The sequence below is a fragment of the Bos grunniens genome, chromosome 22 (assembly GCF_055505025.1).
Source record: "Bos grunniens cultivar Pamir isolate PY7600 chromosome 22, Bosgru_T2T1.0, whole genome shotgun sequence".
Classification (NCBI taxonomy): domain Eukaryota; kingdom Metazoa; phylum Chordata; class Mammalia; order Artiodactyla; family Bovidae; genus Bos; species Bos grunniens.
Window position 1 is genome coordinate 56,647,960 of NC_141186.1, and position 24,411 is coordinate 56,672,370.

A 24,411-nucleotide genomic window follows, 5' to 3' on the forward strand; every position below is an offset into this window, starting at 1 on the left:
GTGACCTCCCCTCCCTAAGCTCCCGGCTGAATCAGCACCTCGGAGATTGGGGGCGTTATTAATCATATTAATCCTCACTGCTGCAACGAGGGGCTTAATTGGCTTCCAGGTGGGGCCAAGGTGACTCCAGGTAGAAGGCTGTGGTCGGGGAGAAGGCGGGGCGTGCTGGGGACCCTGGGAAAGAGCAGAGGCCTGCCTCCAACTCCCCTGTCCCCCTCTGGCATCTCAGCTGATGGCCCTGGCCTGGCATCGGGACCCCTAGTTCCAGGCCCACTTCCCTCTGGCTCAGGGCAAGCAAACTTCACCTTCCTCCCGCCTGGCCCACGAGCTCCCGGAGGGCAGAGCGCTGGTCCTTCGGTCATCCCCTCACTCAGCCCCTGAGCCGTCCCTTCCCCACCTGGGTCACCTCTGGGCTTATCCAGTCACCACACACTGACAGTGCCCACCGGCCAGGTCGTGAGCTTCACAAGCGCAGCGGGGCGCTCCGGGGACCGGACACAAGCCCCACGTTGCCCAGGAGCTCAAAAAGCATTTGTTCCCTTGAACTGGAGTTCACTCACTCACTCGTTCAAACCGACATTTATGTGCAGGCCACTGGGGCACCCGAGGCTCCAGGAAGGAGGAGCTTACAGGCTGGGGAGGACTTCCGTGTGGGAAGACCCGCTCTGGACCCGGGGCGGGGAGGCCACCTATCTGCAGAGACGTCCAGGGGGACAATGTGTTGAGGGAGGGGGGCACTTTGCCAGGTTGCCAAGTGGGGAAGTCAGCATAGACTGAAGACAGAGGCCCGGTGAAGGCCCGAGGCCCGTCTGGGATGTGGGCCCTCGTGGGCTGGGGTCAGCTGGGGTGGGGCTTAGTGCCAGGGGCTTTATCCAGGGGAACTTGGGCAGATCTTGGGGAGAGTAAGGTGGCTCAAAAGCCCTCAAGGATGAGCTGAAGGGAGCGATGGTGGAGGAAGGGACCAGGGCAGAGGGGACCAAAGCGGGGAGGGGACAGAAGCTCTTAGGGCTCCTGAAGCAAGGCCTCGTCTCCAGGAGGTGAATGGGGCCAAGCCTGTGCCGGGCACCAGATCCCTGCGGTGAGCAAGGAGGTGTGGTCCCGGGCACTCCCATATGGAGGGGAGGTGGGCCCTGGGAACAGCACACGGGCCGAGGCCCAGGACTGGGGTCAGGCTGGGCTAGGGCCGTGGGCCTTGGGTGCCGTGCGATCGGCAAGCCGTGATGGCGTATCCCAGAACAGCAGCACGAGCTCAGGGTGCGAACAAGGGCCCCCATCTACAATAGGATCGTGAGGATCCCTCCTAGGAGTGAAGTGGGGTCGCGGGCAGCCTGGCCTTCGGGGTCCTCAATGACCACAGTCCAGCTGTGAGTTTTATCTGGCACCGACTGTGTTCTACACAAGACGCTCAGTTCTGGGGGACACAGTGGACAAGAAGGACCAAGCCCCTGCCTGTAGGACGTGTCCTTCTTCTGGGGGGGCGGGGAGGGGCCCCCACAAACCATGAAACAAACGACCACAGGGACTGTTCAGATGGTGACGTCCTCCCGACACACAGTTGCCTGGAGCCGCCCAGGAAGGCCTCTCTGAGAACTCGAGGATGGAAGGAGCACTAAGGGGTGGAGCTGTCCAAGGAGAGAGAGCGGCCAGTGCAAAGGCCCGGGGCGGGGAACGCAAGGGTGGCCAGGAAGCATCCCAGTGTCTGAGACCTCCATCGCTGAGGCTCCCTTGTGCTGTCTCTCTTACCACCTGGGATGTCTACACCTCTCTGCTCAGACACGTGCTCCCTTCGCTGCAGCCCACCTGGGGCTCCAGAGCCCTGCTGTCCCGGGGAGCGGGCAGCATCAGGACTTGTGTGGGGAGCCTGGTGGTAAGTGCTCTGGGGGGAAGGAGCAAGGGGCAGGCAGGTGTGGCGGGTGGGTGGGGCGCAGCTGCTCAAGGTTAAGGTGCTTGGCCCTGTGATTAGGCCCATCGCTAAAGAGGTCAAGGTGAAGAGTTTGATTCTAACACGGCCCCTGGTGGCCAGACAGAGGGACAGACGACGGACTCCCTGGGTCAAGACCAGAGCACGCAGCCCTGCCCTGGCCAGGCTGTCCCCCCCGACCCTCAAACTCATGGCCTTGCTTGTTACTCCCTAACGCTTCTGACAACGTGGAAGCTTTTAATTCCTATTCTGTTCATGGGTCTCCTAGGCTGTAACTCGAGCCCCCAGGGGTGGGCTGGAGTCTGTCTTGCTCATCACAGGGCCCCAGAGCCCAGCTCAACACACAGCAGGTGCACGTCAATCATTTCCCTTACTGCTGCGGTCCCCAACCTTTTTGGCACCAGGACCAACTTCATGGAAGACAATTCTTCCACGGACCAGGGGTTGGGGGCGATGGTATGGGGATGATTCAAGTGCATCACATTTATTGTGCACTTTGTTTCTAATTTAGTGCTGCCGCTGATCTCCCAGCAGGTACCGTAGGTCCACAGCCTGGAGGTTGGGGACCCCTGCCCTACTTGAATGAGCTGGGATTTCTGTTTGGTACCCGGGGCCTGGCACATGAAAGGTGCCCAAGAACTGTCTGTGGACTGAGAGGATGGATCTATGTCATCACAGGAAGTGCTGCCTTTCTCTAAGTCACAGGTCCACCCTCTGTTCAGTTCAGTTCAGTCGCTCAATCGAGTCCAACTCCTTGCGACCCCATGAACCGTAGCACGCCAGGCCTCCCTGTCCATCACCAACTCCTGGAGTCCACCCAAACTCATGTCCATCAAGTCAGTGATGCCATCCAGCCATCTCATCCTCTGTTGTCCCCTTTCTCCTCCTGCCCCCAATCCCTCCCAGCATCAGGGTCTTTTCCAATGAGTCAACTCTTTGCATGAAGTAGTCAAAGTACTAGAGTTTCAGCTTCAGCATCAGTCCTTCCAATGGACACCCAGGACTTATCTCCTTTAGGATGGACTGGTTGGATCTTCTTGCAGTCCAAGGGACTCTCAAGAGTCTTCTCCAACACCACAGTTCAAAAACATCAATTCTTCGACACTTAGCTTTCTTCACCGTCCAACTCTCACATCCATACGTGACCACAGGAAAAACCATAGCCTTGACTAGACGAACCTTTGTTGGCAAAGTAATGTCTCTGCTTTTGAATATGCTATCTAGGTTGGTCATAACTTTCCTTCCAAGGAGTAAGTGTCTTTTAATTTCATGGCTAAAATCACCATCTGCAGTGATTTTGGAGCCCCCAAAAATAAAGTCTGACACTGTTTCCACTGTTTCCCCATCTATTTGCCATGAAGTGATGGGACCAGATGCCATGATCTTCGTTTTCTGAATGTTGAGCTTTAAGCCAACTTTTTCACTCTCCTCCTTCACATTCATCAGAGGCTTTTGAGTTCCTCTTCACTTTCTGCCATAAGGGTGGTGTCATCTGCATATCTGAGGTTATTGATATTTCTCCCAGCAATCTTGATTCCAGCTTGTGCTTCTTCCAGCCCAGCGTTTCTCATGATGTACTCTGCATAGCAGTTAACTAAGCAGGGTGACAATATACAGCCTTGACGTACTCCTTTTCCTATTTGGAACCAGTCTGTTGCTCCATGTCCAGTTCTAACTGTTCTAAATATGCTATCTAGGTTGGTCATAACTTTCCACCCTCCGTAAAAGAGTCTAATAATCCACTCTTTCAGGGTGGGGAAATGGGGGATTAAAGGTCATCCCTGACATGATGGACATCTGCTCTGTAATGCTAGACAATTTAATGATAGACAATTAAAAACAAAGAATGCTCTTTTGTTTGGAGGAATGGGCTCACAGAACGACAGGAAGGTCCTTAGAAGTCACCTACTCTGACCCTCCTTTGCAGGTGGGGAGACCAAGGCCCCAGTCCACAGGGGGTCACCCAGGCCACCCAGCACGCCTGCCTGGCTGCTTCTGCCCCAAAGGAGCTCTCAGGAAGACCATCCATCATCCACACCGGGGTGCCAGTGACGAAGGCGGGCTGTGCCGGGGTGCTGGCAAGGGTCCCACTCAGCTATTCAGGCCTGGGCAGCAGTGGCGGGGGCGGCACTGGGCTCTGTCGCCTAGAGAGTCTGGAAAGGCCTGCCGCCCCCCTCAGTTCCCTGGGACTAAGAAGCTCCAGGATCCACTCCTACCTACAGGGCAAAGCTGCCTGCTGTCCCGCATGGGCCCAGCTCACAGACCTACAGACCCGAGGAGCAGGTCCCCTCGCCCTCCCACATGGGACCGTGGCTATTGGCCACGAGGCTGGGGCCAGCCCAGGCCTCCCTTCCCTGAGCCTGTTTCCTGCCGGGACCAGTGAGCCTTGCTGACAGTATCACCCCCTTCTGCGCGCGTGTGTGTGAGCTAAGTCCCTTCAGTCGTGTCCGACTCTGGGGGCAGAAGGAGAAAGGGGACGACAGAGGATGAGATGGCTGGATGGCATCACTGACGGACGGTAGCCCGCCAGGCTCCTCTGTCTATGGCATTCTCCAGGCAAGAACACTGGAGTGGGTGCCCAGGGCCTCCTCCAGCAGATCTTCCCGACCCAGGGATCGAACATGCATCTCTTTCACCCCCTGCACTGGCAGGCAGGTGCTTTACCACTAGCACCACCTGGGAACCCTCCTCAGAACCTAGTTCAGTTCACAGCCGTGGAGGGCCCCTCCAGCTCTAAATGAGCATTTCCCACTCAGTACCCAACACTGCCAGCCGCATCTGACTTGTCCCCCAAGTGCCTGCCCATCCCAGAGTAGGTGCTCGATGAACAAGTGTCCAGGGGAGGGACAGCTCCTCCCAGCCCCACGGGGAGGCCTTCGTGCCTCTGACCACTGGGGAAACCAGCTTCCTCGGCAGAGCCGGGTAGAGGCGGGGCGTCCAGCCTTCCACTTGAGCTCTGCTGTCCCCACTGCCGGGCCGGCCGGAGGGAAGCTGCGAGCGCACGGAGGGCCAAGCGCGGTGTGGGTGACCTGAGCCTCCGCCCCCTCTCTGTGAGGGGCGGTGAGCGGCGGGGCTGGTTGAGGGGGGTGTTGGTTGGTCTCTGCTTGGAGGCCAGGTGTGGCGAAGGATTAGAGCTTAGCAGGCAGCGGTGTGCAAATAGCTCTTAAGCCTCTGCGTGGAGGTGCTGCTTGGTCAGCAGCCTCCTCTCCACGCCACCCCCCAGCTCCCCTCACTGCTGAGCCCCGTCACCTGCGTCACCACAGCCCAGCGAGGCCTGAGACTGAGCTGCCAACTCAGGGGGGAAGAGGGGAGGAGAGACCGGCTCTCCGCTTTCCGTCTGCCTCTCCTCCCGCCTCCCCCTCCCCAGCATCTGGCCAAGGCTGGGGGCTGGGGACATGGAGGTGAATCCTAGGCCACTCCCTGTCTATCCTCCTTGTCTCCCCTCAAGGAGCTCCCAGTCTTCAGGGGCAGCAGCCACGGGGAAAACGGGTAACTCGGAGAGGTGGGAAAACGCTCCCGCCTCAGAAACATCGGGGCCGGGAGGGAGGAGACAGCTGGACCAAGGCCCCTGGCTGGTGGAGAGGCGCTGGGGCCCTGGGATGGGGGGGCAGGGGAGCCCAGGGGTCTGGGCGCCAGGTGGCGGCCAGCGGGGCCGCTGAAGCTATGACAGGCAGGGCAGTGGCGTGCTGGAGCCCATTCTAGATGTGCTGGGGTCTGGTGGAGGGCATCAGGATGTGCTTGGGCAAGTGCTGGGCCAGGGTGGGAGCCCCGCCCGGAGGTGGCCCCTCTGCCGGGGCTCCCGCCTACCTGATGGAGGGGCTGGCCCATGCGGAAGGCCATCTGGCGCCTGCCCACCTGTCCGGGAGCTGCAGGGGCCCCTGGCTTCGGCAGGCTGCCTGGAGGTGGATGCGGACGTGGTCTGGCTGGCTGAGGCCAGGCTCGAGCTGGGGCCACCTAAGGTCTGGCCCGGGGGCTCTTTCTGGCCGTCCAGTCCCCTCTTCCTCACTTCCTCCTTCCAGAAACGGGGAACAGTGCTGAGGACCCAGAGACAGGAGGTCGGGACGCAGTTGCAGCAGCCCAGCCTGCGGCCACCGCTCCTGTCAGGGCCCTGTGTCCTCATGGGGAGATGGGGCGTCTCAGGATGCCTGTGGCCGAGGACTTTCCTTCCTCGCCTTCCTCACTGTGGCATGCGAGGGGGGCATGGTCACCAACACAGACCAAGGCTGGAACCTCAGTGTCAGAGCTGGAGGGGTCTCTTGTACAGATGGGCCAGCAACGGTGGAGAGAGGGCTGGACCTGGCCACGGCCCTGCCCAGGAAGGACAGAAGGGGAGCATGACGCGGCGCTCACACGCAAAGGCTGTGCCTGCCTGTGACCCTGTCTTGGCTCCATAAATATTTCATGAACGGAAGAAAAGAGAATGTTCCCGAGCCTCAGTCTCAGCATGTGTTCAGTGGGCATCCTTGAAGATGCCTGAGGGTTATAGAAGACAAATGCATGGAAAATCCTCACTCGGGGCCAGACTTAACAGGTTTGAACTCAGGCCTCTGGAGCTCAGCTCCTCTGGGGTGGCAGAACTGGGCACAGCAAGGCCATGAGGATGCACGCTGGAGTCTCAGGCTGGGCCCCCTCCCCCGCCTCTAGCCATGAGCCATCTGATCTGTCGCTGTGATTGACGCCTGTTAGATGGGGGGGGGGGGGCTGTTTGCTCCCTCTCCTCTCTTTCCCAGCCACATGCGAGTGATTTCAGCTCAAGCAACGTGCTAATGGAAATCCTAACACATTAATAAATGTTTAGCACGCGAGAGAGCATGCATGATCGTAAGTAATTAAGACGCTCAACGGAGGAGTTCTGTTGGCACAACTGTCTGGCTCCATTTCTTTCTTTTCCTCCTGAGAGAGCTGCAGAAGGCGGCAGGGGGGATGGGGGGGCCGGGGTCCAGCCCTGGACTCACCCCTGGGGGGCCCCTCTGCAGCCACTCCCCCATCCTCAGTGTCTTCATCCCTCCCTTTGGAGGGGACCTTTGCCCTGCTCGGCCCACTTCACGGACACCCTGCAAAGGATCAGTATCTAATCACCAGGGTGGTTTTCCACACGCTCCCTGGCGGCCCAGTCCCCTTCCTCCTGCCATCAAGACTTTGCATAAAGCCCTGGACTGCTCGCTGCCTTCTTGGCAGGGAGCAGGGAGGAGGGTGAAGGGAGCGGCCTCGGGGAAGGAAGGACAGACCTCAGCACCTCCGCCTGCCCCCGGGGCTGCAGAATGGGAAGTCACCCGCCCTCTTTCACAGAGCTGAGTGAGAACTGAGCCAGCATATGAAGCACGGTTGGCACAGAAAAAGGTCCCCAATAAATGTCAGCTCACCTCCTCAGCTTCCCATCTACCCTCAAGTTGCCAAATCGGACGCTTGCTGATGCTCAGGGGACCAGCCTTTCCTGGAACCTCAAGCGGAACCCACCTGCTCCAGGTGCTGCAGGAAGGGGCAAGCTCAGGCCACGTGGAGGACCCGGGGGCAGCTGGGGAGGATGGGGGGCCTGGTCCCAGTTGGGAAGTAGAGGGTGGACTTCGCAGGCCCCGGGAGCAGCCCTGTTAGCCACCTTCTTTAGAGCCAGGAATCTTATCTTCTCCTTGAGATGGAGCCCCGTTCCACCAAAATAAATAAATAAATAAATAAATATATTTAAAAAAAAACAAAACCTGTTCCCCTACCATTCCCATATTGCCATTTCAATTAGATTAAATTTTAAGAGCACACAAATGTAATGTTCCTCTCGGATCAAATTAGAAAAAAAACAGGTGCACTTTTGCATAAGGAAATTAAGTTGCAGACAATATGAAGATTTGCTAAAATGCAGACACTGATGAAAATAAGTAGCCCTTTTATTTGTAATTATTGAAGCAATCTGTTCGCAAAGTGTACATGTGAATGGTCTGACAGATCCGTGTTCTCCGGCAGACTGCCGCGAACAACTCGGGAGCCGTTCTGAAAGGAACAGATTTTTTTTTCTCTCTCTCTCTTAGAAAATATATGTTCATTCTCTCCTCCATCTCCTGGTGCTATTCACAAGACACGAAATGCCATAAATAGGAGTTTCGTGGTTACACAAGGCCCCTCCCTGAGATACACACTTGGTGGGGCAGAAGACACAGTCTGACAGTTTAACTCTTCCTTCGATGGCCCCGTGGACGGGCAGCGGCCGGGTGGGGCAGTGGTCCTCAGGGGGCCGGTCAGGGGCTGGGGTCATCCATGCGCCGCCGGCAGTAGGGGCAGCAGGTGTGCTGAAGCAGCAGCAGCTCGTAGTCCTCCGAGTGGAACATCTGGGGAGAGACGGCCGTGACCCCGCAACCCTGGGTGCTCAGCAGCCCCGAGCCGGGCGGGGACCACTGCCCTGCTAAGGGCAGGCGGCTTGGCAGTGAGTCGGGGCCAGAAGCACCAAGTCCCAGCTACCCTTGTCTGAGGACCAGCAGGGAGCTGGGGAAGGTCTGAGGCCCCTTCTACCCGAAATGCAGTTCAAAGGTGCATCCCACTGGCCAGCCCTCCTGGATGAAGGGCAGGTACAAGGAGCACAAGGTCAGGGGGCAAATCCCCAGCAGATGGTCCAGGGATGCACGGGAGGCTGCGGAGGCGACTAAGGACAGCCAAGCCTCTCCTCCAGCCCAGGGGCCCTGGCCTTGGCCGCTGAGGGACACGTGTGCTCCCCCGATGCCTGGCCTCCCTAAGGGGACCATCCGGGAAGCGCAGCAGCAGCTGGAGGGAAGGACCCGGGGACCACGCGCGCGGGCCGGTACCTGGAAGCAGGAGGGGCACATGGTGATGGAGGCGTCGGGCAGCAGCGAGCGGAAGTACTGCCACCGCAGGGGCTGCGGCCAGCGCTTGATGAGGACGTCCCGCCGGCTCATGGAGCGCAGCACGGAGCGGCTCACCACCACGGGCACGAACTCCGAGCCGCCTTGCTGCAGGCCGGGTGGGGAGAGCGGATGGGACCTTGCTCAGCCGGCGGGGGGACTCGCGACCCCACAGAGGACCCCCGAGCCCTCCTCTGCCGGTTCAGTCCCTCAGGAGAACCCAGCTGGCCATCTCTGTGACCAGGAGCCCACCTCCCTCCCCCGGGGGCCCCAGGGAGGAGTGTGCAGAGGAAAGGGACCTGAGCCAGGGGGTGGGGGGGGGGTCTCAGCAGCCCGCCACTCAGGGATGCCCGCACCTCGAAGCTCAGCTTGGCTGTGAAGGGGTCGTCGTCCCCCACGGAGTCCATGCTCTCATCCAGCCTCAGGGTCTGGGCATCTGGGGGCGCTGGTCAAGGACGGGGCCTGAGGCCGAGGGAGAGCCCCCCTCCACCCGACACGTTGAGGCTCACAGGGTGGGGGGCTCCCTTTGGGCCTGTGTGGGACCCTCCCAATGGCTCAGGGAAGCACAGCAAGGCGCGCAAGCAGCTTTCCCCACGGAGGAGAGGCCTGCTCACACGGAGCCCAGCACGCAGGGGGGAGGCGGCAAGGGGCTCTGAAGGCTTCCACCGTGGCCCCCCAGGACCCGGCCCACGAAGGCCGCTGAGAGTGTGGGAGCCAAGGGCTGCGGGCTGCGGGGCCGGAGCAGGTACGACAGGCCAGGCGGGAAGCCACAGCCCCTAGCACAGCTGGCGGCTCCTGGAGGGTCTCCCCACAGCTGCTGGGCAGCCTCACAGACCCTCCTCGCAGAGCAGGGTGGGCGCCCCTGGGGATCCCGGGGCCAGCCAGTCGGGACTGGAGGTGCCCAGGGAGCCACCCCCTCAGCCAGACCCGTCCCCTGGGGAAGGGAGGCTGCAGGTGCCAAGTCAGCGTGGGCCGTGCCCCACAGCAGCCACACCCCAGCCTCATGGGCGGGCGCGGGCGCATGGACGCAGTTCCTACCTCCTGTCCTCCCTGCCCCTGTGGCAGCTCTGCACCCTGGGCCGGCGCCCCGCCTGGCTCTGGCCCCAAGCCTGCTGCCGTGGGGGCCTCTCCAGTGCGCAGAGTGGCCCGCCCTCACCTCGCCTGGCCCAGCGGGCCCCCAAGGTCCCCCTGCCTCCAGGCCGGTGCCCAGTGGACACACACACGGGTCCGGCCAGCACCCAGGATACTGTTGCTCGTGATCTCTTGCCACTTGTTCTCCCGCTTGAGTCTTGGTGCCTCCAGGTCAATGAGGGAGACGGCTTCTTCGTCTGTGATCCCCTCCTCCAGGTAGAATTCAACCAGGTGCAGCACCTCTGCAGACACAGGCAAGGGAGGGGCTGGGAGGCTCTCAGAGGCAGCGCTGGGGGGCAAGGAGGGGGATCCCAGAGCTCCTTCCCACCCAGTACAGGTCTCGCTGAAAGCTGGCAGGGTGGCATGGGGAAGCAGGCGTATGTGGGCAAGGGGCTCCTCTGCAGGGGAAGAGAGGCCTCTTCCTGGCTCCTGGAAAGGGGCCTCTAATCCCCATCCATGTGGAAGGAGCTGGGCCTTGAGAGCCACGTCAGCAGCCCGGATCAAGGGCCCCTCTGCCCAGGGAATTTCGTCAGACAGAGCAGCACTCTGGGCTCTGAGGGGTCTGGGCAGCACTGGCCCTGCCTCTGGGAACCCTGAGTGACCCTATGTGTCAGGGGGGTAGGGGTGGGGGTCTCACTGTCCCCACTTTGTCCAAATGAGGACACAGGCCGCGCCATCCGCAGGCCAGCCGCCCCGCCTGCCCGCCGCGCTCACCGTAGGAAGAGGCGGAGAAGACGAAGGGCTGGCGGCAGTTGATGCAGACGTTGCCCAGGTTGTTGAGCAGCGGGTTGTTGGTGGAGCAGCGGTAGCACAAGGGCACCAGCTCCTGCAGAATAGAGCGCGGCCGCTGAGGGCCCTGCGGGGGTGCAGGCGCAGCCCCGTCTCCTTGCCTGGGCTCTGGCTCCAGCCTCCTGGGGCCTGGTGGCCGAGAGGAGAGGCCACCTGGGTGGGTGGGGCAGGGGCTCTGCACAGGGATGAAGCAGGGTAAGTAAGGGCCCACAGAGACTGCAGAGGCCCGGCTCCTGGGGCCTGCTGCCCAGGACACCCCCTTCCCAGGCGGGGCTCAGCAGTTGCGGCTCTTCCGGCAGGAATGACACTGGCCACAGCCACCACTGCCCAGCCAGCCACTGTGCTCCACGGGTTGTGCCAAGCACGTGACCCACTTCAGCCTCATTCCTCCTCACAGCCTCCTGCAGGAACGCTGTTACACACATCCCCGTGTGACAGACGTGCAGACAGGCTCAGGAAGACTGAGACACAACTGGGAAATGGGGCAGCTGGGATCTGAACTTAGATCTGTCTGATGCCAAGTCTCTGCTCTGAGCTTGAAGGAGGCGACTGTGGAGGAGACGGTGGCTGGTTGGGCTGGGGGAAGACAGGTTGGGGCACAGACGGAGCTGCAGACACTCGGCGTGGATCTGAAGGTGAGTGATAACCTGCCTCCAGAAGCGGGGACTAGACCAGGGGCTCCTAGGATGAGGCCCAGGCAGAGACACTGGGCCCTGGGCCTGGGCAGAGCAGACCTGGAGCCCCAGGACGGCTGGGAAGCAAGTGGGCAGGGCTGTGGGGGTCCGGGGGCTGTGATAAACAGAGGAGGCAGACAGGGAAGGGCAGAAAGAGCTGGCACAACAGGGCTCAGACAGGGGAGGGGGTGCTGAGCCCCAGGAGCATGGCAGCCATCTTTCAGTTGAACGCAGGCCGGGCACAGAGGTGTCAGGACAGGCCTCCTGCCCGAGGGGCCAGGGCCCTCACCTCACTGTCATGGAAGGGCTTGGAGCGGATAGTCAGGCTGCCCAGTTCGATGGACTTCTGGAAACGGGCGGGGATCTGCAGGCCCTGCAGCTTGTCGTAGGCGTGCCGGGCCAGCTTGTAGGCGCCCAGGGCCTTGCTCTGTTTGGCCAGGGTGAAGAGTGTGTTCCTGCCGATGACGAGGTTAAGGACGACAGAGGCCACAGCAGGCCCGAGTGCTAGCACTGCCCACCTCTGGAGCGAGCCCCGAGCTGGAATGCAGCTTGTGCGCGTGCCAGGAGGGCATGGGAAGGAGCCTGAGGACTGCTTTGCTCATCTGTGGGAGGTAAGTGAATTTCTCGGATATCAAGACCCAGAGATTTTTCCAGAGATACAGACAGCGTCGTCTGCATTAATATTTCAACCTTGCTTAGGTTTTCTGGGCCTGCTGATGGCTCATCTTGGACCCTGGCTGGGCCAAAACAGTTCTCCCTGCCTCAGCCAGCCTGCCAGCTAGCCCCTAGATTGCCTGGCACCTAGTGCCACCCGCTCCAGCCCCACCAGGAGGAGCCTGATCCCCAGTGCAGAACTCTTCTGCCTGTGCTTCACCGAGGCCACGGCAAGCTCCAGGCTCACCTCCCCGGCTCTGGGGCCCTTCTCTGAGCTCCTAGTCTGGGGCTGATGGGCTTTCGTGCTCCACCTCAGGTCACCTCAAATGCTGGCTGTGCCCAAGCCCGGTCTGCCCTTCCTCCCCTCACCCTGACCCTGAATGCCCTTCCCCACTGCCCCCTGCCAAGCCTCAGCTAAGCGAGGCCCATGTCCCTCCTCCAAGCCATCCTTCCCCGACGTTCCTGCTGCCTACTGCCCACCCCAACCCCGCGGCCCCTTCCACAGTCATCATATGGAGACGAGTTTCCTTGCCTGCGTCTCCCCTGTCCTCCCCGGAGTCAGGGGCCATGTCAAGAGCTGTTTCCACGTCCCCAGTGGACGTGAGGGTGAAGCTCAGGGCAGGGTTCAGTCAGACTCTGCCGACCTGAACAGAACTTGCTGCAGGGGCTGTGTGCAGGGTCCGAGGCCCCATGATGGGGGCAGCTTCCCCCAAAATGTAAAGGATGGGCCTGACCCCTTCAGAGAGGCTGGTTCTCACCAACTGGCAGCTCTGAGCCCTTCCCTTGGAGGGTCTGTGATTCACGGGAAGGCAGGGCGGAGGCTTGGCAGAGGCCGAGAGATAGTGACGTCCCCTCCTTCAGAAGGGGACAGGGGCTTCTTGTGACTTCTGTCCCGTTCAGGACCTTCAGGATTGGGGATTATTTCCTCGTAGTCTCTGGCACCACACGCCCTCAGGCTCCTCCGTGGCCCTCACCAGCAGCCAGAGGAGGACAGGCCGGCTCCTGGGCAGGCCGTGAGGCTGCTGCCCCCTGAGCCCGGCTCCCAGGCAGGGGGCTTCAGCTCCTCCCTTCCCTCACCTCAATTCCCTCCAGCCCCTTCTGTGCACTGGGTGTTCCCCTGGAACATCTACTCAGGCCTCCCCTGGTTACCTCGGCCTACGGGACAGATGTCGCCTCCTCCAGGCAGCCTTCCCTGACTTTGACCCCAGCCTTCACCCTTGTACACTGCAGCCGTCCCAATGAACAAGGCCCTGACACTCGTCGTCTCCCCTGACTGACGGTAGCTTGTCACCTGCTACCGGCTGTGCGCTGGGGACGCAGCAGGTGCTCATCCACCTGGGCTGAACAAAGCTCTGCCCGCCCCCAGGCCCCCAGCTCAGAGGCCCGGCGCTTCCTACGTTCCAGTCGCACGCTCCTCTGGGGGTTATGGAAGGCCCGCACAGTGTGTTGGCCAGAGACCCTCTGCCAGGCCCAAAGAGCCCTGAAAACTACCCCTCCCCTGGCGTTGGCCTGAGCCTCCCTGGCTGAGCCTCGCCTTTAGCAGCAGCACGGCGAGCTCTCTCCCTCCGTCCGTCCCCAAGGGCTGCTGGAGAGAGAGGGCAGCCTCTGCCAGCAGAGTGCTCTGGAAGAACTCCTGGGGCCATCAGACAGGAGGGGCGGGACAGAGGGCTGTGAGCGAAGGATACACTTTGGAGATGCCCAGGGGGGTGTCCTTGGTCAGGCTGTGCAGCAGGAACCTGGAGATGTTGAAGAGCGTCTCGGGAAGGTGGAAGCTGAATGGCTCCTCCTGCCGTGAGGAAAGCACACAGAACTGAATCTCTCAGCCGAGCCGCTGCTGGGCCGGGTGAGAGGCAGACGCCGGGCACTCGGAGTGACTTCAACAGAAGAACGATCGCCCAGGGAGCACCTGCCGTGAGTGTGCCGGGTGCCTGCGGCCACACTTGTGTGGTCCCCAGCCCAGCCCGGCGAGGGAAGCACCTTCACCCTCCTGGTAGTAAGGGCAAAACCGACGCCCCAGACACCGTCTGCCCACGACACCTGCATGGGGCAGGGGTTCAAACTCACTGAAAGTGTTTCTCTGAAGCTCATTGCCTCTGGGGTGGCTAATGATTCTTTCTCCCTGAGCTCAAGTTGTTGTCAATTAGCTCTAAAAGGGGAGACCTTTAGGCAATTTGAGACGTGACCTCCATACAAGCATCTCCTTAAACGGAGGCACTTAACCCTTTGTAGCCTGAGAGAGCAGGCCTCCTCTCTGCCGTCCAGCAGCAGCCTGATGGTAATGCCCACATACGTGCCAGGCACTGGGGTCCCTGCTGCATGTCTCTGCCCCCGCGCCCGGCACAGACCCTTCCATCAGACAGGCGCTCAACACCCATGAGTTGAATGCACAGGTCTTCTGCACCGAGAGGCCGCCAGAAGCTCCACACACAGCCTGCAGGGGACGCTCCACCGGGAGGGGTCTATAAGAGGTTAAGAGATCCCTGTTTTGAAGGACGCTGGCACGCTGCTCAAGATGCACAAGATGAAAGCAGGCCAGCTTCCCCTGGCAGTGAGCACTCAGTGGTAATAAACTGACATTTCCTCAAGGGCCCTGCTGGGCCATACTCAGCGCTGAGCCACCAGGACTCGGGCCCTAATTGGTCTCGATCCATGAGGACTCGCTTTACGCCACTTCTCTGGTCCAGAGCCCAGCCTTCGCTCCTTAGTTCTCACTTAAATTTCTACAGCCTGTCAGCTCCAAGAAAACTTGAGCCTGCATCCTCTCCTGGGTGAGAGCCAGGGAGAGGCCTGCCTCTGGTTTTACCACACGAGGTGTGGGAGCTCAGAAGTGTCCCAGGGAGAGGAGAGAGGTGGCTCCCCTGGGAAAGGCACCACCACCTCCAAACCAGAGCTGCTCTGCCCGGCCGGACACCAAACCCCGAGACACCGGCCGCTCCGGGCCTGCACTCACGCTGGGGCCTCTGCCAGGAGCGGCCTTCCTCCGCCCCCTCGTCACCTGCCCCTGTCCTACTCATCTCCCACCTCCTGGCTTGGGGGCCACCTCCTCCAGGAAGTCTTTTTAGTCCTCTAAGCACGTCCTGTGAAGGAACTAAAATGCAACTGCTTGTTTCTAGGCTGATGGAAGGCTGGCGTGAGGCCTCCGCACGGGGCAGCGGCAAGAGCCGACGCTCACCCAGGGTCCCCCTTCCAAGTGCCCCCAAGTGTCAACTCACTGGATCCTCACCATCAGGTAGGCACTGTTACGACCCTCGGCTTTCAGAGGTGGGAGCTGAAGCACAGAGGGGAGTAAACGACCTGCCCAAGGTCACACGCAGAGCTGGTGCCTGAGGCTAGCGGCCCGTCCTCTTTAACTCCGCGGATGGGGGTGGGGGCGGGGGCTGCTAAGTACACAGGCTCCAAGTCAGGCTGCTGTCTGGGTTCAAGTCCTGGCTCTCCTACTTACTAGCTGTGTGATCTCTCTGTCCAGCGCCTCAGTTTCCTCATCTGTAAAATGGGATGGCAGTATGTACCTCACAGCATAGTTGAAAGGCTGATACAACGAAGCCCTCGGCACACTGCCTGGTATGCAGTAAGCACTCAGTAAGGGTCGTCTAGTGTTACTGCCCTCTGACTTATCAGCACGGGGTACCCTCACACTGCTGAGTAACTGAGGATAAGCAAGCAAGGAAGCTGAGGACAATCTGTCACCTGTACCCCACCATCAGGAGGCAGATTTAAAACAGCTTAAACAAAGGATTCGGGAGTAACTATTAAGAGCTATTTGGGTCTCTGGAGATCAAGCCAACACTCTCCTTTATAAAGAAGGAAACTGAGGGTCAGAAAGGGGAAGTGAATTGCTCAAGGTCACACAGATGGTCAGTGGCAGGGCCAGGGAGAGGCCTTGGGCCTTTGGTTAGCGCTGGACCTTCAACTGACTAGAAGACAGGGGCCCCTGGAACATCCCCCACCGGTCATTTAGAGAGACAGCCCTCTGAGTGGCGAAGCCAGAGTCCGCCTGAGTCATCCGAACCTGAAGCAAGTGACCAGAAGGCCCCTCCAGCTCTGGCTGGCTGATTCTGAAGCCCACACGCTGCACGTCAAACAAGCCAACAATCAAGGAAAATCAAAGTTCCAACCTGTCTCCCGGGGAGACCAGACTTCTCCACGGGCCGTCACACCCTGTGGGTGGGTTTCTGCTCCACCCAGAGGTCTGCTGCTCTGTGAGACGTGCCCAGGCCCCCCCGCCTGGCAGGCAGTGCCCCGGCCCACCTTACCACGTATCGGTGGATGACGTGGTAGCCGTGGTACAGCTCGGCCAGGTGCTGGAAGTGGTGGAACTTGCTGAGCATCACTTCCTTCTGGGCAGGATCTGTGGGGAGCAGGGAGAGGGCGTGTCAGCCTGGGCCGGTTCCCCTGACACCGGGCCCCCCACCCCAAGCCAGGACAATGGGGAAGGCGCTCTGCTGTCCCGAGGCAGCAGAGTCCCTGGGGCAGGGCTGGCGTGGGGAGAGGCTGATCACCAGCACCCAGACGGGCCAGGGCCCCCTGGCAGGGAGGGTGGGCGCACGTCAGGAGTGTTCACGCTCACCTCACACCTTTCCCTCCCCATCCTTCCTCCTCAAAGCCCACACCCCTGGCCAGAACAGAAACTGCCCCCGTCACACCAGGGCTTGACAGTTTTCTAACTCTACCCGTGGCTCCGGGCAGTCATGTGGGAAGCACAGCGGGTCGCCCCTGCTCCACAGACGGCGGGCAGCGCTGGGGAGGGACTGCCTCGCCACGAGTCCCCTGGCAGCTCCCATGCCAGTGTCCCTCATCGCCCGCAGGCGGGCCTTGGCCAGGGGGACAGCATCTCCCTGCCCTGTCCGCTTCCAGAAGGCCCGCGGCGCATCACGGGAAGTCTCGTGAAGGAAATCAACACCAAAACTATCCGCTATCCCGCCTGCGACGAGTGAGAATCCGGAGTGTGCACCTAAAACGTGATCTCTTCTTCACCTTTTCATTTAATTCAATTTTTTTTTAAGCCAGTGCTCAGCTGGCTCCAGTTACGGGCTCCCAGGTAGTCGGGGAGAGACATCTTCTGAACTAGCAACGCAGGCCCAGACCTCCCAACTGTAACCCCGGCATGGCCCTCATACCATCCTGAAGCTGAGGGGCAAACTGGGAAGAGATGCCACGCGAGATTACGCTGCTGCAAGACAGGGCTATGGACAATACACCCAATAAACAAGCCCAGGGCTTTAATTAAAGCCTCCCAGCTCTTCTGATGTTTATCTTGGTGCCAGAGCGGGGCCGGGGAAAACAAGGGGCCCGGCTGATGCCTGCTTACCTTGAGCTATATCGAGGCACTGCATGGACAGCATCCAGTAATAATAGGCGGCGTCACTAAACCTGCTCTCGACCACGGCATTGTGCGTGAGCTGCTCCAGCACCCGGACCGCCTCGCCCTGCCGCCCGGCCTTGTGGAACGCTGCGGGGGCACAAGAGCACGCCCCGTGCAGGGGAGTTGGGGGGGGTTCTGTGGGGTTCATGGGGGGTTGGGGGTTGCTGCAGAAGTAGCACACTCATCAGAGCAGCTGCAGCCCCACGTTGCCGGGATGCGCCTTTCAGGCCGAAGGCTATAAATAACCAAGGCTACATCCTGAAAAAGTACAGTGAGATATATACTCCTTTGGGGGGCTGGGAAAAGGCAACCCACTTTGGGAAGACATGGGAGACAGGGAAGGCTGAGGGCCACGCTGCGGGGCAAAGTCTGAGGGCGGAAGCACCGCCTGCCGCGTGCCCCGCCCCACCCCAAGACAAAGCTTAGCCACTCCCCAGGTGACAGGGTGACAGGCTTGGGGCTTTTGTTGCCAGTTCCCTCACTGCATCGTCACTACAGACCTACACAGACTTTGTGACATGGGCTCACGAGGTGGAGGTAAGCTGGCACCCCCAAGGCCACAGAACCGAGCCCGACGAAGTGCATGGTCAGTCTTCAACTGAGGGCTTTTGGATGACCACCTTGGAAAATCTGGCTTGGTTCTAGCAACCAAACACTTGTAAAGACCAGCAAAAAATTTCTCAACCATTCTTCCATCCACTTCACAGAAATTTCTAGACTCCCAACTATGTGGCCAGAGCCTCAGGGTGTTGGGGGCACCTGGGGAGGCCCTCCTAGCTGTGACACTTGCCCACACGTGGGTGCCCGGATGATCCAAGCCCCCCACGATAGGGAAGGAAAAGTTCTGGCTTTTGTTCCAGTCTCTTGTCTGAGCACCAAGTTACTATGGCGATGGATTCTTGGATGGGTAGACGCAGACAGATGGGTAGGTTGACGTGTTTTGCCCAAACATGCACATACTTCAGCACCTGGGTGCTCTGGAAGTGCTGAAGCCGTGGAGAACACGCCGTCCTGCCACAGGGCCTTTCGGCTGAGGAGCTCCACAGGGAGACACCCCGAAACGGGTGCAGAGGCGGCCACTGCTCCCACAGAGAAGTGCAAACGGGGTGCTATGGAAGATGACACGCCCAGTCGGAGCCCTGCCCAGAGAGGCTGCAAACCCGAGTCGGGAGAAGCAGGCTCCCAGACAGGGAGACCCTGGTCCAAAGCCGGCTCTCCCGTTTGTGGCTTTGGGACTTTGCAGGGCACCATCAGCCTCTGCGTCTCTGCAGGGCTGCAGGCAAGATGCAGGCTTGTGCGGTTAGGTGCCCAATCAGTGCCTGGCGCAGAGAAGGCCGTCACATTTGAAACTGTTCCCAGTTAAAGCTCTAGACGTCCTTTCGCTCCTGTGTGCGGCTGTTTTCCCAGCGGGTGCGCTGAGGAGCAGAGGACACCCGGTTTCCCTGAGCCAGAGACAGAGCCCAAGTTTCTCTTCTGGGTGAGGAAAAGTGGCCTCACCCACGTATGGGAGGTCTCTTGTTCCATCCTTGCCCCATCGCGCCCCTCCTCAAACTCCCTCTGTGCCACCTCCTTGCTGTAGGACTTCAGACAAATCCTCTACCTCCTCCAACCTCAATCTTCTCATCTATAAAATGGTACCTACATCACAGGGCCGCTGTGAGGATAACACACCGGAGCACTTTGCTCAGAGAGGCGACGGGACCTGCCGGAGGTCCTGGGGCTCGACCGTGAGTGGTGGGCCCAAGAGCATCCCACTTGAAGCCCGTCTCCTTCCCACGGCCCCACGGTCTCCACCACCCGGCCCACCACCCGCGGGAGGGAGCTGTCACTCAGCGCCGCGGTGGGAGGGCTGGGCGGCTCCCGGCCGTGGGCGTGGCCAGCGCTCTCTCCCGCCCCTTCTGCACGGTGCCAGGCTGTGGGGCCTACCTTTCTGGGCTTCCTCAAAACGATCATTCTCTGCGAGCCACTGAGCATAGGGCACGTAGATGTCATCCTTAAACTCGGGGTGCTTCTCACCCAAGGCGAAGGCCTAGGGGAAGGAGCGAACGCAGGCTTCAGAACCCGGGCCCCGCCGCCCCCGTGAAAGCACGGCACTTGGCTGAATCCATTAGGGATGTCATATTTTGCCGGCCTGACAACTCAGAAGGGGGGAGTGCCTCCCCCCAACCACCACCCCCAGAAACGCAAAAACAAATCAGCTCTTTGAAAACAAAAGGCAATTAACAGCAACATGCAAGCGACCGGATTCAGTGACAACACAATCTGTTTCTGGACCACAGAAGCGGCACAGAATCGGAAACACTTTATTTTGAGGCTTTGCGTGGGCTCCCGTAGCGCAGCAAACAGATTTCTTTTAATTGCAGGCGACACCTAAGGAAACAGAATTGACATTATCATCGCTGCTGCTTATTAGCTGTCAGAGATGACTGGATGTGGTGCTGCGTGGCACCCGCTGTCTGCTTCGTCTGAGCCCCAGAACCACCTGTCGGGCCAGGAGAACCGGAAATGAGTCACGGGGGCCAGTATGTGGTGACGGGGAGAAAGCCTGCCTGATGCACTCATTTCTGCTGCTTGGGAAAGCTGATAAACACCTCTTGTGATGCCATGATTGCCTCTGGCTTTGGCCCCACCCTCTTTCATCAGTGACCTTGTCACCTCAGCAAACGGTGCCACTGAGAGGGGAGACAAGGGTCAGATGGCTCTTACCGGCAAAGGCCTCGCAACGGCCCTGCAGACCAGACCACAGCAGGTGGGCACAGGTCTGAGCCCCCTGAAGATGGATTTCAATCCAGGGCACAGGGAGCCAGGGAGCCGGAGGGTGGGAGTCAAGCCACAGAGGGGGAGCACAGCACTGGCTCCACCAGCCCCCTGCAGCCATCTCTCCTGCTCGCCTGGCTAATTCTTACCAGCCCTTGGGACAGAGGAGTCGCGGGAGAGGGCGAGGGCCCCATAATGGCTCTGGCAGCCTGCACCTGGAAAGTGTGGCTGGCGTCTTCTGCCACAATTTGGCGGAAAAATGCCACCGAGCAGGGTTTAAATGTCACAGAGGCGTGGCCTCCGTGTCGGCGACGCGTCAGCCAGGACCAACGGCAGGCAGTGGGGGCTGTCATGTTAACTCTGGCATCCCTCACGCCCATCACAGAGCCAGCAGGCCGTGAGGGTTTCCTGAATGAAGGAATGAGCGAAGGCAGAAAGCAAGTGCGGAGAGGCCCTCCAGAACACTCGGGGCTCAGAGAACTCACGGGCGGGTCTCCTGACCTTCAGGCCAGCGCTCACGTCGAGGTCAGCTGCACTCTGTGTGAACCCACCCCCCAGTCCCCGTGTCCCAGGGCTCAGGGAGGGCCCCGGTGCTCACCTCATCCCAGCGCTGGGTCTCCACGTGCAGCTGAACCAAGGACTTGAGGTCACCAATCTTCAGGTAGGTCTCAGCGGCATAGCCAGGGTTATCCAGCTTCTTGAAGAAGTGGGCGCACATCAGCAGCGGCTCCCGCTCGGCCTTGTCCAGCTTGCGGGCAATGTCGATGAGCCTGGAGTGGCGAGAGCACGGGGAGGAGGTGGGCTCTGGGGAGGCGGCCGGTGGGGGAAGCCCCATGGCGTCTGGGTCTCTCTGAGGGCGGCTCATCATGCTGACGGACCACCCCCCGACCCAGCCCAGGCTCAGTATGGTGCCTCGGCCCCGGCGTGTGATGTGAGGTTACTGAGGGACTTCACCCAGAAAGGCCGCCTGGTGAAGGACACTCTGTCCCCCACTTCATGTGCCTTTCCTTTGAGTTACGACCCTGTCCAGCAAGCTCTGGGGGCAGCAGCCAACGTCTGCCGCTCACCTACACGCGTCAGTTCAGTGCCGTGAGCTTTCCCATGTGTGATCTCACTGGATCGTCTCTGCCCTTGGGGGGTGGTACTGTTATTCCCACTTCACAGAGGAGGACACCAGAGGCCAGCATGGAAGGTGGAGCCACCCGACCACGCCTCTGCAGCCGGGAAGTGGCCGAGTGCCCTCTCCAGCACCATTAGAGGAATTCTCACAGGCGAGCAGGGGCGGGGGTGGGAGCAGCCTTTGGGGATAGACTGCTGGAGGAAGGGTCAGTGCGCTAATGCTCTGAGCTCTGGGAGGAGAGCCTGCAGGGATCTGTGCCTCTTCTCCTGGCCACGGTGCTGAATGGGCCAGGGCAGGGGCAGGGGGTGCCACGGGACCACTGGTTCACCCAGCCCCGCCACGGCTCGTGGGCACATGGGGCTGCGTGGAAAGTGCTTCTTCCCTCCAGAGAGGCCGGGGTTTGGAGCCAAAGTGGCTCTCCCAGGGGAGAGGGGTTCTATCTACCCAGCTCGCTCTTTGTGAGAAAGGACGGGGAAGCAGCTGTTAACAGAGACATCTCAGAAATCGGCAAGCTCAGGGAGGCTTGTCAATCCATACTGAGAAGAATAATGGCTCTAAAAATACCACTTCTCAGCAGAGAGAGGACGCATTTTAGGGAAAGGTGGCGCAGGCAACCCCTTGGGAGCCCCCGCCCCCGCCCCACCCGTGAAGCCTAAGTCCCGGGAGAAAGGACCGAGTGTGCTTGATGTCTCTCTTCTGAACGAGGTGAGCATCCCTGGGGTAACGCGATACGTATCGGCTGCAAACGACAGTGACGTGAAAAACTAGAGTAAGTAGGGACCCTAAACCTGCCTGGCTCTCTCCTGTCCCACCTCTTTTCGTGAAAAGAAAAACCTGGTTGGGGCGGGGGATAGGCGAACTCTGCACCTCTATCTTCAAGAAATGCTATTCTGGGACAAGAAGACGATGGGGCGGTGTGGGAGGGCCCTCTGTGAGGGACCACACCAACCACATGACTTAGTCGTCGACCAGCCCCTCTCCCTCCTGAGTCCCGGGCCACTGTGGCCCACGGACCACAGAGTGGTTTCCAGGGCAACCAACAACCTTCAAGGCACAGGCCGAGCCAACCTCAGGAGCCGCTCCCGCACCGCTTTTCCTCTGTGAGCTGCAGCCTGCACCGTGTACGTGTGCACAGACACACACACACGTGTTAGCACGAAGCCCACTCCTGACAGTGGGAGGGGAGAGGCTGCCCCACCCAAAAAGGGTCCTGAGACTGAGCCCATCCTCCATTCGGCAGCTCCACCTGAAGCCCCCGAGCATCGGTTCTCTGCCTATGTCAGCGGCATCGCCGACGCCCCGCCAGAGCTCAGAGTCCTACTCCAGCTCCCCAGTCAGCCCCGCCCTGACGCCACGGCCTCAGGTCCTGCGGTTCAGCTCTCCCACGTCTCTCTTGTTCCCTCCGCCGCCACACAGCCCCACCGGCCCCCCGAACTGGACACCTGGTCTCCCTTCCTCCAGTTTTCCCTCCATCCTACACCTGCAGCGGGAGCACGGCCCCGACCCGGGGTCCTCCCCACCAACTGACAGGTCTAAACACCTCAGTTGGCCCCCGAGGCCCTCCCTGTGAGACCAGCCCGGATGCCCTGCCGCTGCCAGCATCCTCCCGTCCCTCTCTTGCACCGTCATCCTGAGGCGGCCCAGTTGTGCTCTCTGTGCCGTTCCTCCCCCTGCGCGCCCTTCCCTTCCTGCGCCTCCACCACTTGAAAGTCGTCAAAGGCCCTTCAGGCGAAGACCACCCCCGGCTCCCCCGGGAGAATGCGTGTCTCCTTCTCCGAGGCACTTGGCACCGCTCCTGTTCTTTTCAGCGCGGACATCACACAGGCTACAGGCACTGCTCCATGACTGCCTGGCCGGCCGGCCTTGTGTGATCACTTGGTCCCCGAACCCCGGTTTCCTCATCTGAAGGGGGCGTGGAGACACTGACGCTGAGGGTGTTGGGGGAATCACATGCCGCAAGGAGCCGCAGTGCCGGCTCAGGCAGGGCTCAGGGAACGGCGGCCCTGAAGCCTGGGTGGCTCCCCCCTCACCCTCCACCACCCCTTCCCCAGGGCCTTGCTGATCAGCTTAGAGGCAATGACTGCTGTGTCTGTATCTCTTCCAAACCGAGTCACCGTCGCCTGTGACCAGATACTTCGAGAAACACTGTTTTCCCTTGTCAGTCACATCCGAGCGCTGACAGGACGTGACACGCCGCCGCCCACGTGCCTCTCAGGGCCGAGACTGGAAACCTACATGTCAACCCAGCCGTGTTCCCCGCTGATCTCGATGGCCTTGCAGTGCTCGCCCGCCGAGATGTACATCTCCACGGCAGCTTTGGGCTCGTTGATGTTTCGAGCCCAGTCAGCCTGTTTGGTGATTAGCATCTTTGTTTCTTTGGGGTCTTCAGATCCAAGGAAATCCTGAGGAAGCACAACAAACAAAAACACTCAGGATTAGAACTTCCTGCTGCCAGCATGATGTCAGACCTGCCGGAGGCTGCAGTGAGGATGGGCCTGCTTGGGGGTGGCCAGGATGCAGGCATGGAGCCGACGGGGGTGGGGGTGGGAGGATGAGGGGGAGCAGGCCCAGGAGACGCCCCACAGGTGCTCTGGGGCAGGGCCGGGGCAGTGTCAAGGACAGTGGCCCTCAACACTTCCTGCCCGTCCCGCCAACGGCCACGTGTCCTCCAGCTGAACAACGTGTTCCGGACTCGCGGGAGTGCTGTGCACAAGCTCCGCGGCTCGGGAGGCTCATGGTCAAGGCGCTTTGTTTGCTTCTTCTTCACGCAGAGCCTGATGCGTGTGTGACTTTACACAATTTCGGATACACAGACCTAGTGGCACCTTTACTCAGAGTAAGGATGACCCCCTCCCCACCCCATCACACCTCAGAGTGAGGCTGGGGGTCCCCTGAACTCAGACGGGATGGCTTCCAGAGTTCCCGGAGGGCCCCGCAGCTGCCACCGCACTGCAGGATGTCTGTTTCCTGACTCTGTTCACCTTCTGCCGCCTGAACTCGGGGCACGATCCCCTCGGCTCTGCCCTGGCTGTTTGCCTGGTAAGGAGCACAAGGGATTCTGGTGAACCACTTCTCAACCGGATGCTCGGAAACCAGGGCTGAGTTTGGGTCTGCGGGGCTGGGGACAACAGGAGGCCATGGGGATCTGAGGCAGAGGG

General features: G+C 60.4%; 1 protein-coding gene across 9 annotated transcripts in view; it reads right to left on the reverse strand.

Moving 5' to 3' along the window:
• Positions 1-7,782: 7,782 nt before the first annotated feature.
• The window catches only part of IFT122 (intraflagellar transport 122), a 68,750-nt gene continuing 52,121 nt past the window's right edge, over positions 7,783-24,411 (reverse strand). For 7 of the 9 annotated variants that reach the window (XM_086368626.1, XM_086368625.1, XM_086368632.1 and 4 more), the window contains 12 exons: positions 23,489-23,655; positions 20,732-20,903; positions 19,303-19,405; positions 17,323-17,463; positions 16,268-16,362; positions 13,700-13,800; positions 11,650-11,815; positions 10,612-10,723; positions 10,014-10,139; positions 9,123-9,202; positions 8,710-8,874; positions 7,783-8,238 (listed from right to left, as the gene is read on the reverse strand). In XM_086368626.1, the coding sequence (XP_086224752.1) occupies positions 8,149-8,238; positions 8,710-8,874; positions 9,123-9,202; positions 10,014-10,139; positions 10,612-10,723; positions 11,650-11,815; positions 13,700-13,800; positions 16,268-16,362; positions 17,323-17,463; positions 19,303-19,405; positions 20,732-20,903; positions 23,489-23,655 (1,518 nt within the window). In that variant the 3' untranslated portion in view covers positions 7,783-8,148. Of the gene's footprint in view, positions 8,239-8,709; positions 8,875-9,122; positions 9,203-10,013; positions 10,140-10,611; positions 10,724-11,649; positions 11,816-13,699; positions 13,801-16,267; positions 16,363-17,322; positions 17,464-19,302; positions 19,747-20,731; positions 20,904-23,488; positions 23,656-24,411 lie in introns of all 9 variants that reach the window. The other 2 variants (XR_015151853.1, XR_015151852.1) reach the window with 1 other exon arrangement.